Below are 17,780 nucleotides of genomic sequence, written 5' to 3' on the forward strand. Positions count from 1 at the left end.
CCCAATTTTTCCTCCATTTTAACCCCAAATTTTCTCCATTTTACCCCAATTTCCTCCCCAATTTTTCCCAATTTTCCCCAATTTTACCCCTATTTTCCCCATTTCCCCCCCAATTTTCCCATTTTCCCCTCCCAATTTCCCCCAAATTTTCCCCACTTATTTCCCCCATTTTAACCCCAATTTCCTCCAATTTTCCCCCTATTTTTCCCAATTTTCCCCATTTTTCCCATTTTTCCCTATTTTTTCCAATTTTTTCCATTTTTCCTCCAATTTTCCCATTTTCCCCCAATTTCCCCAATTTCCCCCAATTTTCCCCAATTTCCCCAATTTCCCCATTTTCCCCCAATTTTTCCCATTTTTCCCCAATTTTCTCCAATTTCCCCCAATTTTTCCCCATTTTCCCCCAATTTTCCCCCAATTTTTCCTATTTTTCCCCATTTTCCCCCCATTTCCTCCCAATTTTTCCCATTTTCCCCCTCAATTTTCCCCAATTTTCCCCCATTTTCCCCATTTCCCCCATTTCCTCCCAATTTTCCCATTTTACCCCAATTCCCCCAATTTTCCCCAATTTTACCCCCAATTTTCCCCAATTTCTCCCCAATTTCCCCAATTTTTCCCCAATTTTCCCCAATTTCCCATTTCCCCTCCAATTTCCCCAATTTCCCCCAATTTTTCCCAATTTTCCCCCAATTTTCCCAAATTTCCCCAATTTTTCCCAATTTTCCCCCCATTTTCTCCATTTTAACCCAAATTTTCCCCAATTTCCCCCAATTTTTCCCCATTTTCCCCCAATTTTTCCTATTTTTCCCCATTTTCCCCCATTCCCCCCCAATTTTTCCCATTTTACCCCAATTTCCCTCAATTTTCCCCAATTTTTACCCCAATTTTCCCCAATTTTCCCCAATTTTCCCCCATTTTCCCCCCAATTTTTTTCCCCATTTTCCCCAATTTTTTTCCCATTTTTCCCTATTTTCCAATTTTTCCATTTCCCCCCCCAATTTTTCCCATTTTCCCCCAATTTCCCCAATTTTTCCCCAATTTTCCCCCAATTTTCCCCAATTTTCCCCATTTTCCCCAATATTTCCCAATTTTTCCCATTTTTCCCCAATTTTCCCCAATTTTCCCCATTTTCCCCCAATTTTCCCCGCCAATTTTTCCCAATTTTCCCCAATTTTTCCCAATTTTCCCCCCATTTTTCTCCATTTTAACCCAAATTTTCCCCAATTTTCCCCGCCAATTTTTCCCCAAATTTTCCCCCATTTTTCCCAATTTTTCCCCATTTTCCCCAATTTTCCCCAATTTTTCCCAAATTTTCCCCAATTTTTCCCAATTTTCCCCAATTTTTCCCCAATTTTTCCCATTTTTCCCATTTTTCCCCAATTTTCCCCATTTTTAATCCCCTTTTTTTCCAGCCTCTCTCCCGATCCTTTTCCGGCCGGCGACGCCCTCAGGTAACGAAAAATTCCCCAAAAATCCCAATTTTGGGTCAAACCAGGACCTTCTTCTGCATCTTCTCCACTTTCTTCTCCAAAATTCGAATTTTTGGGTCATTTTGGGGCTTTTTGGACAAATCCAAACCCAACGTCAGCGGGGCGCGGTGGAAGCTCCTCCATCCAAAAAAATTGGGAATTTTAGGAAAAAAAATCAGGAATTCGGGGAAAATTGGGAGGTTCTTCTCCACCTTCTCCATCTTCTCCACCTCCTCCACCTTCTCCATCTTCTCCACCTTCTCCATCTTCTCCACCTTCTCCACCTTCTCCACCTTCTCCATCTTCTCCACCTTCTCCATCTTCTCCACCATCTCCACCTTCTCCATCTTCTCCACCTTCTCCACCTTCTCGACATTCTCCACCTTCTCCACCTTCTCCACCTTCTCCATCTTCTCCATCTTCTCCACCTTCTCCATCTTCTCCACCTTCTCCATCTTCTCCACCTTCTCCACCTCCTCCACCTTCTCCATCTTCTCCACCTTCTCCACCTTCTCCACCTTCTCCACCTTCACCTCCTCCACCATCTCCACCTTCTCCACCTCCTCCACCTTCTCCACCATCTCCACCTTCTCCACCTCCTCCACCTTCTCCACCTTCTCCATCTTCTCCACCTTCTCCACCATCTCCACCTTCTCCACCTCCTCCACCTTCTCCACCTTCTCCACCTTCTCCACCTTCTCCACCTTCTCCACCTTCTCCACCTTCTCGACATTCTCCACCTTCTCCACCTTCTCGACATTCTCCACCTTCTCCACCTTCTCCACCTTCTCCATCTTCTCCACCTTCTCCACCATCTCCACCTTCTCCACCTTCTCCATCTTCTCCATCTTCTCCACCTTCTCCACCTTCTCCACCTTCTCCACCTTCTCCACCTTCTCGACATTCTCCACCTTCTCCACCTTCTCCACCTTCTCCACCTTCTCCATCTTCTCCACCTTCTCCACCTTCTCCATCTTCTCCACCTTCTCCACCTTCTCCACCTTCTCCACCTTCTCCATCTTCTCCACCTTCTCCACCTTCTCGACATTCTCCACCTTCTCCACCTTCTCCACCTTCTCCACCTTCTCCATCTTCTCCACCTTCTCCACCTTCTCCACCTCCTCCACAATCTCCACCTCCTCCATCTTCTCCATCTTCTCCACCATCTCCACCTTCTCCACCTTCTCCACCTTCTCCACAATCTCCATCTTCTCCACCTTCTCCATCTTCTCCATCTTCTCCATCTCCACCTTGTCCCACCCCACCAAAATTGAATTTTTTAGGTAATTTTGGACTTTTTGGGGCCATTTATCAGGATTTGGGGCAAGACTGGGACCTTCTTCTCCACCTTCTCCATCTTCTCCATCCCCACCTCCAAAACTTGAATTTTTTGGGTCGTTTTTTGGCCTTTTTGGACCCAACCTGAGCCCAACCCAACCAGGGTCATGGTGGAACCTCATCCAACCAAAAATATCTGGGATTTTGGGAAAAAATGGGCAGATCTTCTCCATCTTCTCCACCTTCTCCATCCCCACCTCCCCACCACTCCATTTCCCCCCCAGACCTCCTCCCGCCCGCCCCCAACATCTCGGTGACGCCGCCCAAGGCGCGGTTCCTCATCGGCGACACCGTGTCCATCTCCTGCTCCGCGCCGCCGCCGCCCGGCTCCGACCGCATCCAAGGCTTCCGCTTCACCGGCACGGCCGGCTGGGTCAGCGACGTCCGCACGTCCCGCCCGACGTCCGTCCACTCCTTCACCGTCACCGGCCCCCGCGACGGCGGCTTCCACACCTGCTCCTACAGCGTCCTGCGGCGCGGCCGCGGCGTCCTCCACTCGCCGGCCAGCGCCGCCGTGGTCATCAACGTCCGAGGTTTGGGGCTGGAACCTCCCGGAGTTGGGGTTTTGGGGGGGGTTTAGCCCAAAATTTGGTCCCGTTGAGGTCCCACCTTGACTTTTCCACCCAATTTGGCATTTTGATCCCAAAATTTGTCCCCCTTGAGGTCCAGTGTTGACTTCTCCACCAAGTTTGGCATTTCTATCCCAACATTTGTCCCCATTGACCAAAATGTTGGGGTTTGGTCCAACGGGGGCGTTTCCATCCCAAAATTTGTTCCCGTTGAGGTCCAGCGTTGACTTGTGTGTCCAGCTGGGAGGTTTTACCCCAAAATTTGTCCCTGTTGAGGTCCCACCATGACTTTTCCACCCAATTTGGCATTTTTACCCCAAAATTTGCTCCTGTTGAGGTCCCACCTGGACTTTTCCACCCAATTTGGCCATTTTTACACCAAAATCCATCTCCATTGACCAAATTGTTGGGTTTTGTCCAACGGGGCCATTTTTATCCCAAATTTTTCCTTTCTGAGGTCCAACCATGACTTTTTCACCCATTTTGGTGTTTTTACCCCAAAATTTGTTCCTGTTGAGGTCCCACCTTGACTTTTTCACCCAATTTGGCCATTTTTACCCCAAAATTCATCCCCATTGAGGTCCTACCTGGATGTTTCCACCCAACTGTGACTTCTCCACCCAATTTGGCATTTTTATCCCCAAATCCATCCCTGTTGAGGTCCAACCATGACTTTTGTCTCCAACTGGGCCTTTTTACCCCAAAACTTGTCCCCATTGACCAAAATGGAAGGGTTTGGTCCAACGGGGGCGTTTCCATCCCAAAATTTGTTCCCGTTGAGGTCCAGCGTTGACTTGTGTGTCCAACAGGGAGTTTTTACCCCAAAATTTGCTCCTGTTGAGGTCCCACCTTGACTTTTTCACCCAATTTGGCATTTTTACACCAAAATTTGTTCCTTTTGAGGTCCCACCTTGACTTTTCCACCCAATTTGGCCATTTTTACCCCAAAATTCATCCCCATTGAGGTCCCACCTTGACTTTTCCACCCAACCGTGACTTCTCCACCCAATTTGGCATTTTTATCCCCAAATCCATCCCTGTTGAGGTCCAACCTGCACTTTTGTCTCCAACTGGGCCTTTTTACCCCAAAATTTGTCCACATTGACCAAATTGTTGGGGTTTGGTCCAACGGGGGCGTTTCCATCCCAAAATTTGTTCCCGTTGAGGTCCAGCGTTGACTTGTGTGTCTAGCTGGGAGTTTTTACCCCAAAATTTGCTCCTGTTGAGGTCCCACCTTGACTTTTTCACCCAATTTGGCCATTTTTACCCCAAAATTCATCCCCATTGAGGTCCCACCTGGATGTTTCCACCCAACTGTGACTTCTCCACCCAATTTGGCATTTTTATCCCCAAATCCATCCCCGTTGAGGTCCAACCATGGCTTTTGTCTCCAATTGGGCATTTTTATCCCAAAATCCGTCCCCATGGAGCCTCAACCTTGACTTCTCCACCCAACCTTGACTTCTCCACCCAACCTTGACTTCTCCACCCAACTGGGCGGTTTTACCCCAAAACTCATCCCTGCTGACAAAAACGTTGGGTTTTGGTCCAACGGGGAAGTTTCCATCCCAAAATTTGTCCCTGTTGAGGTCCAACCTGGACTTTTGTCTCCAACTGGGCCCTTTTTACCCAAAATTTGTCCCCATTGCCCAAAATGTTGGGGTTTGGTCCAACGGGGGCGTTTCCATCCCAAAATTTGTTCCCGTTGAGGTCCAGCGTTGACTTGTGTGTCCAACACGGGCGTTTTTACCCCAAAATTTGTCCCTGTTGAGGTCCCACCTTGACTTTTCCACCCAATTTGGCATTTTTACACCAAAATTTGCTCCTGTTGAGGTCCCACATTGACTTTTTCACCCAATTTGGCCATTTTTACCCCAAAATTCATCCCCATTGAGGTCCCACCTGGATGTTTCCACCCAACTGTGACTTCTCCACCCAATTTGGCATTTTTATCCCCAAATCCATCCCCGTTGAGGTCCAACCTTGACTTTTGTCCCCAATTGGGCATTTTTATCCCAAAATCCGTTCCCCACTGGCCAACTTGAGCCTCAACCTTGACTTCTCCACCCAACCTTGACTTCTCCACCCAACCTTGACTTCTCCACCCAACTGGGCGGTTTTACCCCCAAACTCATCCTGCTGACAAAAACGTTGGGTTTTGGTCCAACGAGGAAGTTTTCATCCCAAAATCCATCCCCGTTGAGGTCCAACCTTGACTTTAGTCTCCAACTGGGCCTTTTTACCCCAAAATTTGTCCCCATTGACCAAATTGTTGGGGTTTGGTCCAACGGGGGCGTTTCCATCCCAAAATTTGTTCCCGTTGAGGTCCAGCGTTGACTTGTGTGTCGAACTGGGAGGTTTTACCCCAAAATTTGTCCCTGTTGAGGTCCCACCATGACTTTTTCACCCAATTTGGCATTTTTACACCAAAATTTGCTCCTGTTGAGGTCCCACCTTGACTTTTCCACCCAATTTGGCCATTTTTACCCCAAAATTCATCCCCATTGAGGTCCCACCTGGATGTTTCCACCCAACTGTGACTTCTCCACCCAATTTGGCATTTTTATCCCCAAATCCATCCCTGTTGAGGTCCAACCATGGCTTTTGTCTCCAATTGGGCATTTTTATCCCAAAATCCGTCCCCATTGAGCCTCAACCTTGACTTCTCCCACCCAACCTTGACTTCTCCACCCAACTGGGTGGTTTTACCCCCAAACTCATCCCTGCTGACAAAAACGTTGGGTTTTGGTCCAACGGGGAAGTTTTCATCCCAAAATCCATCCCCGTTGAGGTCCAACCTTGACTTTTGTCTGCAAGTGGGCCTTTTTACCCCAAAATTTGTCCCCATTGACCAAAATGTTTGGGTTTGGTCCAACGGGGGCGTTTCCATCCCAAAATTTGTTCCCGTTGAGGTCCAGCGTTGACTTGTGTGTCCAGCTGGGAGTTTTTATCCCAAAATTTTTCCCTGTTGAGGTCCCACCATGACTTTTCCACCCAATTTGGCCATTTTTACCCCAAAATTCATCCCCATTGAGGTCCTACCTGGATGTTTCCACCCAACTGTGACTTCTCCACCCAATTTGGCATTTTTATTCCCCAAATCCATCCCTGTTGAGGTCCAACCATGGCTTTTGTCTCCAATTGGGCATTTTTATCCCAAATCCGTCCCCATTGAGCCTCAACCTTGACTTCTCCACCCAACCTTGACTTTTCCACCCAACCTTGACTTTTCCACCCAACCTTGACTTCTCCACCCAACCTTGACTTTTCCACCCAACCTTGACTTCTCCACCCAACTGGGCGGTTTTACCCCCAAACTCATCCCTGCTGACAAAAACGTTGGGTTTTGGTCCAACGGGGAAGTTTTCATCCCAAAATCCATCCCCGTTGAGGTCCAACCTGGACTTTTGTCTCCAACTGGGCCTTTTTACCCCAAAATTTGTCCCCATTGACCAAAATGTTGGGGTTTGGTCCAACGGGGGCGTTTCCATCCCAAAATTTGTTCCCGTTGAGGTCCAGCGTTGACTTGTGTGTCCAGCTGGGAGTTTTTATCCCAAAATTTTTCCCTGTTGAGGTCCCACCATGACTTTTCCACCCAATTTGGCCATTTTTACCCCAAAATTCATCCCCATTGAGGTCCTACCTGGATGTTTCCACCAAACCGTAACTTCTCCACCCAATTTGGCATTTTTATCCCCAAATCCATCTCTGTTGAGGTCCAACCTTGACTTTTGTCTCCAACTGGGCCTTTTTACCCCAAAATCCGTCCCCATTGCCCAAAATGTTGGGTTTTGGTCCAACGGGGGCGTTTTTACCCCAAAATCCATCCCTGCTGAGGTTCAACATTGACTTTTCCACCCAATGTTGACTTTTCTACTCAATTGGGCGTTTCCATCCCCAAATCCATCCCTGTTGAGGTCCAACCTGGACTTTTGTCTCCAACTGGGCCTTTTTACCCCAAAATTTTGTCCCCATTGCCCAAAATGTTGGGGTTTGGTCCAACGGGGGCGTTTCCATCCAAAATTTGTTCCCGTTGAGGTCCAGCGTTGACTTGTGTGTCGAACTGGGAGGTTTTACCCCAAAATTTGTCCCTGTTGAGGTCCCACCTTGACTCTTCCACCCAATTTGGCATTTTTACCCCAAAATTTGCTCCTGTTGAGGTCCCACCTTGACTTTTCCACCCAATTTGGCCATTTTTACCCCAAAATTCATCCCCATTGAGGTCCCACCTGGATGTTTCCACCCAAACTGTGACTTCTCCACCCAATTTGGCATTTTTATCCCCAAATCCATCCCCGTTGAGGTCCAACCTTGACTTTTGTCTCCAATTGGGCCTTTTTACCCCAAAATTTGTTCCCATTGCCCAAAATGTTGGGTTTTGGTCCAACACGGGCGTTTTTACCCCAAAATCCATCCCTGCTGAGCTTCACCGTTGACTTTTCCACCCAATGTTGACTTTTCTACTCAATTGGGCGTTTCCATCCCAAAATCCATCCCCATTGAGGTCCAACCTTGACTTTTGTCTCCAACTGGGCCTTTTTACCCCAAAATTTGTCCCCATTGACCAAAATGTTGGGTTTGGTCCAACGGGGGCGTTTCCATCCCAAAATTTGTTCCCGTTGAGGTCCAGCGTTGACTTGTGTGTCCAACTGGGAGGTTTTACCCCAAAATTTGTCCCTGTTGAGGTCCCACCTTGACTTTTTCACCCAATTTGGCATTTTTACCCCAAAATTTGCTCCTGTTGAGGTCCCACCTGGACTTTTCCTCCCAACCATGACTTCTCCACCCAATTTGGCATTTTTATCCCCAAATCCATCCCTGTTGAGGTCCAACCTTGACTTTTGTCCACAATTGGGCATTTTTATCCCAAAATCCGTCCCCATTGAGCCTCAACCTTGACTTCTCCACCCAACCTTGACTTTCCCACCCAACCCTGACTTCTCCACCCAACTGGGTGGTTTTACCCCCAAACTCATCCCTGCTGACAAAAACGTTGGGTTTTGGTCCAACGGGGAAGTTTTCATCCCAAAATCCGTCCCTGTTGAGGTCCAACCATGACTTTTGTCTCCAACTGGGCCTTTTTACCCCAAAATTTGTTCCCATTGACCAAAATGTTGGGGTTTGGTCCAACGAGGGCGTTTCCATCCCAAAATTTGTTCCCGTTGAGGTCCAGCGTTGACTTGTGTGTCCAGCTGGGAGTTTTTATCCCAAAATTTGCTCATGTTGAGGTCCCACCATGACTTTTCCACCCAATTTGGCATTTTTACCCCAAAATTTGCTCCTGTTGAGGTCCCACCTTGACTTTTCCACCCAATTTGGTGTTTTTACCCCAAAATTTGCTCCTGTTGAGGTCCCACCTGGACTTTTCCTCCCAACCGTGACTTCTCCACCCAATTTGGCTTTTTTATCCCCAAATCCATCCCTGTTGAGGTCCAACCATGGCTTTTGTCTCCAATTGGACATTTTTATCCCAAAATTTGTTCCCCATTGAGCCTCAACCTTGACTTCTCCACCCAACCTTGACTTTCCCACCCAACCTTGACTTCTCCACCCAACTGGGCGGTTTTACCCCAAAACTCATCCCTGCTGACAAAAACGTTGGGTTTTGGTCCAACGGGGAAGTTTTCATCCCCAAATCCATCCCTGTTAAGGTCCAACCTGGACTTTTGTCTCCAACTGGGCCTTTTTACCCCAAAATTTGTCCCCATTGCCCAAAATGTTGGGGTTTGGTCCAACGGGGGCGTTTCCATCCCAAAATTTGTTCCCGTTGAGGTCCAGCGTTGACTTGTGTGTCCAACTGGGAGGTTTTACCCCAAAATTTGTCCCTGTTGAGGTCCAACCATGACTTTTTCACCCAATTTGGCATTTTTACACCAAAATTCATCCCCATTGAGGTCCCACCTGGATGTTTCCACCCAACTGTGACTTCTCCACCCAATTTGGCATTTTTATCCCCAAATCCATCCCTGTTGAGGTCCAACCATGGCTTTTGTCTCCAATTGGACATTTTTATCCCAAAATCCGTCCCCATTGAGCCTCAACCTTGACTTCTCCACCCAACCTTGACTTTTCCACCCAACCTTGACTTCTCCACCCAACCTTGACTTCTCCACCCAACTGGGTGGTTTTACCCCCAAACTCATCCCTGCTGACAAAAACGTTGGGTTTTGGTCCAACGGGGAAGTTTTCATCCCAAAATCCGTCCCTGTTGAGGTCCAACCTGGACTTTTGTCTCCAACTGGGCATTTTTATCCCAAAATTTGTTCCCCATTGACCAAAATGTTGGGGTTTGGTCCAACGGGGGCGTTTCCATCCCAAAATTTGTTCCCGTTGAGGTCCAGCGTTGACTTGTGTGTCCAGCTGGGAGGTTTTACCCCAAAAGTTGTCCCTGTTGAGGTCCCACCTTGACTTTTCCACCCAATTTGGCCATTTTTACACCAAAATTTGCTCCTGTTGAGGTCCCACCTTGACTTTTCCACCCAATTTGGCCATTTTTACCCCAAAATTCATCCCCGTTGAGGTCCCACCTGGATGTTTCCACCCAACCGTGACTTCTCCACCCAATTTGGCATTTTTATCCCCAAATCCATCCCCGTTGAGGTCCAACCTTGACTTTTGTCTCCAACTGGGCCTTTTTACCCCAAAATCCGTCCCCATTGACCAAACTGTTGGGGTTTGGTCCAACGGGGGCGTTTTTACCCCAAAATCCGTCCCTGCTGAGGTTCAACGTTGACTTTTCCACCCAATGTTGACTTTTCTACTCAACTGGGCGTTTCCATCCCAAAATCCGTCCCTGTTGAGGTCCAACCTGGACTTTAGTCTCCAACTGGGCCTTTTTACCCCAAAATTTGTCCCCATTGACCAAATTGTTGGGGTTTGGTCCAACACGGGCGTTTTTACCCCAAAATTTTTCCCTGTTGAGGTCCCACCTTGACTTTTCCACCCAATTTGGCCTTTTTACCCCAAAATTTGTCCCCGTTGGCCAAAATGTTGGGGTTTTCTCCACCAGGCTCATTTTTATCTCAAAATTCCTCCCCGTTGAGGTCCGACCTTGACTTTTCCACCCGACGTTGACTTCTCTACCCGATTCCATGGTTTCATCCCAAATTTATCTCCTTGAGGTCCAACCTTGACTTTTCCACCCAACAGGGCCTTTTTAACCCAAAATCCATCCCCAAATTGTTGGCTTTGGTCCAACCGGGACTTTTTTACCCCAAACCCACCCGTTTTGGACCCGACCCCGCCTTTGTCTCCTCCCGTCCCTCCAGACCGCCCGACCCCACCCAACCTGACGGTGACGCCCTCCGTGGTCACGGTGGAAGGGCAGCCCCTCGTCTTCCTCTGCGCGGCCCCGCCCGGCCCCGCCCCGCGCCGCTTCCGCTTCCTCCAGGAGGAGCTCGAGGTGGCCCAGGAGGTCCCGGAAGGTTCCGGAAGCGTCCGGCTGCGGGTGGAGAGGAGCGGCCAGAACCAGACCGGGAACTTCAGCTGCCGCTACGAGGAGATGACCGAGGGGCGCTGGATCGCCTCCTACCCCAGCCGCGCCGTCCGCGTGGTGGTGGAAGGTGATTTTGGGGTGAAATCGGCGCGTTTTGAGTGTGGAGGCGCCGCGGGGTTGGGGTTGGAGAAGGTTGAGGAGGTGGGAAGGGGGGAGGGGCAAGGTGGGTTGGGTTTGGTTGGGTGCGGTTGGGTTTGGATGGGTGTGGTTGGGTGTGGTTGGGCCATGGTTGGGTGTGGTTGGGTTTGGTTGGGTGTGGTTGGGTTTGGTTGGGCCATGGTTGGGTTTGGTTGGGCCATGGTTGGGTGTGATTGGGTTTGGTTGGGTTTGGTTGCGTTTGGTTGGGTCATGGTTGGGTCATGATTAGGTTTGGTTGGGTTTGGATGGGTTGGGTTGGGCCATGGTTGGGTTGTGTTGAGTTGGGTTGGGTTTGTTTGGGTGTGATTGAGTTTGGTTGGGTTTGGTTGGGTGTGGTTGGGTTTGGTTGGGTGTGGTTGGGTGTGGTTGGGTTTGGATGGGTCATGGTTGGGTCATGGTTAGGTTTGGTTGGGTTTGGATGGGTTGGGTTGGGCCATGGTTGGGTTGTGTTGAGTTGGGTTGGGTTTGGTTGGGTGTGATTGAGTTTGGTTGGGTGTGATTGAGTTTGGTTGGGTTTGGTTGGGTGTGGTTGGGTTTGGATGGGTTGAGTTGGGCCATGGTTGGGTTGTGTTGAGTTTGGTTCAATATGGTTGGCTTTGGTTGGGTTGGATGTGGTTGAGTTTGGTTGGGTCATGGTTGGGTTGGGCCATGGTTGGGTTGGGTTTGGTTGGGTTTGGTTGGGATTGGTTGGGTTGGGTTGGGCCATGGTTGGGTTGGGTTGGGTCATGCTTGGACATGGTTGAGTTTAGTTGGGTGTGGTTGGATTCGGTTTGGTGTGGTTGGGTCATGGTTTGGTGTGGTTGGGTTTGGTTGGGCCATGGTTGGGTCATGGTTGGGTCATGGTTGGGTCATGGTTGGGTCATGGTTAGGTTTGGTTGGGTTTGGATGGGTTGGGTGTGGTTGAGTTTGGTTGGGCCATGGTTGGGTTGGGTTTGGTTGGGTTGGGTTTGTTTGGGTCATGGTTGGGTTGGGTTGGGTTGGGTCATGCTTGGACATGGTTGAGTTTAGTTGGGTGTGTTTGGATTCAGTTTGGTGTGGTTGGGTCATGGTTGGGTTGGGTTGGGTTGGGTCATGGTTGGGTTGGGTTGGGTCATTCTTGGACATGGTTGAGTTTAGTTGGGTGTGGTTGGATTCGGTTTGGTGTGGTTGGGTCATGGTTGGGTTGGGTTTGGCTGGGTTGGGTCATGGTTGGGTTGGGTTGGGTTTGCCTGGGTGTGGTTGGGTTTGGCTGGATTCGGTTTGGTGTGGTTGGGTCATGGTTGGGTTGGTTTATGGTTGGGTCATGGTTGGGTTGGGTTGGGTTTGGTTGGGTGTGGTTGGGTTTGGCTGGATTCGGTTTGGTGTGGTTGGGTCATGGTTGGGTTTGGTTGGGTTGGGTCATGGTTGGGTTGGGTTAAGTTGGGTTGGGTTGGGCCATAGGTTGGCTTGGGTCATGGTTGGGTTTGGCTGGGTTGAGTTTGGTCATGGTTGGGTGTGGTTGAGCCTTGGTTGGGTCTGGTTGGGTTTGATTTGGTTTTGTTGGGTTGGGTTGGGTTTGGTTGGGTTGGGTTGAGTTTGGTTGGGCCATGGTTGGCATTGGTTTGGGTGTGGTTGGGTCCTGGTTGAGTTTGGTTGAGTTTGGTTGAGTTTGGTTGGGCCATGGTTGGGTGTGGTCGAGTTTGGTTGGGTTGGGTCTGGTTGGGTCACGGTTGGCTTTGATTGGCTGTGGACAGGTCATGGTTGGGTTGGGTTTGGTTGGATGTGGTTGAGTTTGGTTGGGCTGGGTCATGGTTGGGTTGGGCTTAGCCATGGTTGGGTTTGGTTGGGTGTGGTTTGGTTTGGTTGAGTTTGGTTGGATTTGGTTGGGTCATGGTTGGGTTGGTTGGGTCATGGTTGGGTTGGTTGGGTCATGGTTGGGTCATGGTTGGGTTGGTTGGGTCATGGTTGGGTTGGTTGGGTCATGGTTGGGTTGGTTGGGTCATGGTTGGGTCATGGTTGGGTTTGTTGGGTCATGGTTGGGTTTGTTGGGTCATGGTTGGGTCATGGTTGGGTTGGTTGGGTGTAGTTGGGTGTGGCTGAGTTTGGTTGGGTGTGGTTGGGTTTGGCTTGGTCATGGTTGGGTTGGGTTTGGTTGGGTTGAGCCATGGTTGGGTTGGGTTGAGTCATGGTTGGGTGTGGTTGAGCCACGGTTGAGTTTGGTTGGGTCATGGTTGGGTTGGGTTTGGTTGGGTTGGGTTGGGTTGGGTCTGGTTGGGCTGGGTTGGGTTTGGTTGGGTTGGGTTGGGTGGGGTCTGGTTGGGTTTGGTTGGGTTTGGTTGGGTTGGGTGGGGTCTGGTTGGGTTTGGTTGGGTTTGGTTGGGTTGGGTTGGGTCTGGTTGGGTTTGGTTGGGTTTGGTTGGGTTGTGTTGGGTGGGGTCTGGTAGGGTTTGGTTGGGTTTGGTTGGGTTGGGTTGGATTTGGTTGGGTTGGGTTGGGTTTGGTTGGTTTGGGTTGTGTTGGGTGGTGTCTGGTTGGGTTTGGTTGAGTTTAGTTGGGTTGGGTTTGGTTGGGTTGGGTTTGGTTGGGTTGGGTTGGGTTTGGTTGGGTTTGGTGGGGTCTGGTTGAGTTTGGTTGGGTCATGGTTGGGTTGGGTTTGGTTGGGTTTGGTGGGGTCTGGTTGCGTTTGGTTGGGTTTGGATGGCTCGGGTTTGGTTTGGTCAGGTCATGACCCCAAATCTCCTCCTGAATGTCCAAGTTTGAAGATTTCAAGGTGTTTTTTCCCATTTTTTCCAAAATATTGAAATTTCCAGGAGCCACTTTTGGCCTTTTTGACCCAACCCCAGAATCTCCCCCGGCACGTCCAGGACCATCCAGGGGGGGGTCCCAAAATTCCTAAAGTCACCAAAAATTGGAATTCTGGGAAAATTTGGGAGGTTCTTCTCCATCTTCTCCATTCCCACCTCCAAAAAATTGAATTTGGGGCCATTTTTTGGCTTTTATGTCCCAGTCCAAGCCCAACCCAACCAGGATCAGGGAGAAACCTCTTTCAACCAAAAAAAGAGAGAATTTTGGGAAAAATTGGGTGGTTCTTCTCCATCTTCTCCATCTTCTCCATCTTCTCCATTCCCACCTCCAAAAAATTGAATTTGGGGCGATTTTTTGGCTTTTTTCCCTCCAAAAAAATCGAATTTTGAGGCCATTTCTGCGCCTTTTCCCACCCGAATTTTGAAATCTCCGATTCCACCGATTTCACCCCAATTTGTTTCTCCCCTCCCCCTGCTCAGACCCGTGCCCCGCCCCGGTGCTGTGGGTGGAGCCTCCCTCGGGCGTGGTCGCCGCGGGTCACCGGCTGCGCCTCACTTGCTCCGCCCCCCCGCGCCACTTCCGGCGCCGCTTCCGCTTCTTCCGCGACGGCGCCGAGCTGGCTGGTGATGTCATCGGTGACGTCATCGGTGACGTCATCGGTGAGGTCGCCGGGGACGGGTCGGAGCTGCTGTTCCCGCGGATTTCCCCGGAATTTTCTGGGAATTTCAGCTGCCTGCTGGAGGAGGAGGTGGGCGGGGCCTGGGTGGAGGCCCCGCCCAGCCAAGGCGTGGCCGTGGTGGTCGTGGGTAGGTGGGGGAGGGGTTTTGGGGGGAAAATGGAGGATTTGGGGAAAAAAGGGAGGGGGAGGGGCCATGTTGGGATTCAGTGGGGTTGGCCACACCCATGCAAATGGTCAGTCCCAGCTGACTGGCCACGCCCACTACAGTGGCCACACCCACTGCAATAACAACACCCAGATGGCCACACCCTTCAAAAGGGCCACACCCACCCCCTTGCCCCCACCCCTCTTGACCACACCCACCAAACTAGCCACACCCACTTGAATGACCACACCCAAAATGGCCACACCCACTAGTTGGTCACCCCAGAATGGACACGCCCATCAAAATGTCCACGCCCACTCCAATGACCATGCCCCAAAGGCCACGCCCACTCACACTGATCCCTCCCACCCCATTGACCACACCCACCTTGCTGAACACACCCTCAAGGACCACACCCACCCAATGACCACACCCACAGCTGACCACACCCTCCAGCCATGACCACGCCCACTGACCACGCCCACTGCCCTGGGTTTTTTGGGGTGATTTTTGGGGTTTTTGGGGTATTTGCTGACCAAGGGATTTTTTTTGGGGCGGTTTTGGGGATTTTTGGGGTTATTTGCTGAGCCTGGGGATATTTTGGGGCGGTTTCGGGGGTTCGGGGCATTCACTGACCCAAGAGCGTTTTTGGGGTGGTTTTGGGGTTTTTGGGGAATTTGCTGACTCAGGGTTTTTGGGTCAGTTTTGGGGGTTTTGGGGAATTTGCTGACTCAGGGTTTTTTGGGGTGGTTTTGGGGTTTTTGGGGCATTTGCTGACTCAGCTTTTTTTTGAGGGGGTTTCTCGCCCCCAGCTGAGTTCGAGTTCCTCCCATTGGTCATCGGTGGCGTCGTGGGCGTGGTCTTGCTGCTGCTGGCGATCCCATTGGCTGTTTGGCTGTGCCGGAGGAGGAGGGGTCAGTTGGGGGAAGGGAAGAGTTGGACCCCAAAATGTCCCCAAATCTCCCATTTTAACCCCAAAATTTTCCTTGTCAGGCCAGAATTGGAGAATTTTGCCCCAAATCACCGATTTTACCCCAATTTTCTCTAATTTAGACCCAAAATTGACCATTTTGCCCCAAATCGCTGATTTTGACTCTCAAATTTCCCCGAACTCTCCCATTTTTAACTGAACTATTTCAATTTTTCCCCAAAATCCGCCATTTTGACCCCAAGCTGACAATTCTGGCCCAATTTTGACCTAACTTTCCCAATTTTTATAAAAAAAAATTAATATTATCCCCTCAAAATTGCCCATTTCAACCCCAAATTTTTCAGTTTGACCCCGAATTTCCCCCTTTAGTCCAAAATTTAACATTTTTCTCCCCAAAATTGCCCATTCCTGCCCTCCAATTACCCACTTTGCTAGAAAATCAGCTATTTTGCCCCAAATTTCCCAATTTGCATCCAGATTTGCCCCTCCTCTCCCCAAACTGCCGATTTTCCCCCAAATCCCCCCAAATCACCGAATTCCTAGCAAAAAAATTTCCTTTTGCCCCAAAATGCCCCTTTGAACCCCAAAATGGGGCTCTCCTCTCCTCAGATTTCTCATTTTGGACTCAGATTTCCAGGTTTCCTTCAAACTTGGCCCTTCTGCCCCCAAATTGCCCGTTTTGATCCTAAAATCTCTCATTTCCACCCAAATTTCCCCATTATCCCCCCCCAAATCCCCTCATTTCCCCCAAAAAATCCCCAATTTTGCCCCAAAATCTCTTTTTTTCACCCCAAAAAATCCCCGATTCCCCCCAAAATTCCTCTTTTCCCCCGAACGGCTCCTTTTGCCCAAACTGTCGGATTTTCACCCCTATCCAGGGGGGTCCCGCTGGCGGGGGCTGAGCCCCGGCGACGACACCGGCACCCTCCGCATGGGGGACCTCGAGGTGGCCGCCTGAGCCGAGCCACGCCCACCAAGATGGCCGCCAGCATGCCCGGACCATGAGCAGAAGATGGCCGACAACATGGAGACCACACCCCGGAAATGCTGCCGAGGCCACGCCCCCAAGATGGCCAACGAGGTGCAGACCACGCCCAAAATGATGCTGAGACCACACCCACAAGATGGCCGACACATCACAGGCCACACCTCCAAAAGATACCAAGACCACACCCCCAAGATGGCCGACAACTTGCGGGCCCAGCCCCAAAATAATGCTGTGACCACACCCCCAAGATGGCCAGAAAATTGCAGACCACGCCCCCAAAATGCTACCCGGACCACACCCCCAAGATGGCCGACAAGACGCAGGCCCCGCCCCCAAATTATGTTGAGGCCACGCCCCCAAAGGGTGCAGAGGCCACGCCCCCAATATGGCCCTCATCTCTGAGGCCACGCCCCCAAAGGCATCAAGGCCACACCCCCAAATGGTGGATGAAATAAAGTCCACGCCCCCAAGATGGCCGCAGGTGTTGAGGCTCTGCCCCCAAGATGGCGGCAGTGGGGGGGGCCAGGGGGAGGCAGCCAATGGGGATTGGTGGATCTGATGGTGCCTTGTCCTGATTGGCCGTTTTGGATTTGGGGGCTTTTAATGCAAATGAGATGCTAATGAGGGACATGGGAGAGTCTCTGGAAATGTTTTTGGGAGGGTTTGGGGAAATTAAGGTGGTTTTATGCAAATTAGATGCAAATTAGGGTCGAGGGACAGCCCTTAGAGGTGTTTCAAGGGGGTTTGTTTGCTTTATGATCTTCCTATGCAAATTAGATGCAAATTAGGGGCACAGGGAGGGTGCCTGGGGCTGTTTTGGGGAAGTCTAGGGGGAAATGAATGGATTCTTATGCAAATGAGGTGCTAATGAGGGGCACAGGACAGTTACTTGAGAGGTCCTGAGGCTGTCTAGGCTGTATTTATGCAAATGAGATGCAAATTAGGCTGCAGGCAGGGTCTGTGAGGGGGTGTTTGGGGGAAGACATTCTTATGCAAATGAGATGCAAATCACGGGCTTAGGCAGGGTCTGGGGGGGAGGGGGGGAGGAAATAAAGGGGATCTTATGCAAATGAAATGCTAATGAGGGGATTGGTTTGGGGTGGGGCTGGGACCGGTGGGTGCCGGGAGGGACCGGGACCGGGATCCAGTGGGATCCGATGGGATCAATGGGATCCGGTGGGATCTGATGGGATCCGGTGGGATTGATGGGATCAATGGGATCGATGGGATCAATGGGATCCGATGGGATCCAGTGGGACCCATGG

The 17,780-nt window shown here is 50.5% G+C and overlaps 1 protein-coding gene across 1 annotated transcript in view; it reads left to right on the forward strand.

Moving 5' to 3' along the window:
- Positions 1-17,145, forward strand: part of LOC132335000 (uncharacterized) — a 21,433-nt gene extending 4,288 nt beyond the window's left edge. The window contains exons 4-9 of the mRNA XM_059861121.1: positions 1,413-1,451; positions 3,032-3,340; positions 10,645-10,938; positions 14,252-14,578; positions 15,391-15,510; positions 16,406-17,145. Coding sequence (XP_059717104.1) covers positions 1,413-1,451; positions 3,032-3,340; positions 10,645-10,938; positions 14,252-14,578; positions 15,391-15,510; positions 16,406-16,485 — 1,169 coding nt within the window. The 3' untranslated portion in view covers positions 16,486-17,145. The remainder of the gene's footprint in view (positions 1-1,412; positions 1,452-3,031; positions 3,341-10,644; positions 10,939-14,251; positions 14,579-15,390; positions 15,511-16,405) is intronic.
- Positions 17,146-17,780: the final 635 nt, after the last annotated feature.

Source organism: Haemorhous mexicanus, chromosome 16 (genome assembly GCF_027477595.1).
Source record: "Haemorhous mexicanus isolate bHaeMex1 chromosome 16, bHaeMex1.pri, whole genome shotgun sequence".
Classification (NCBI taxonomy): domain Eukaryota; kingdom Metazoa; phylum Chordata; class Aves; order Passeriformes; family Fringillidae; genus Haemorhous; species Haemorhous mexicanus.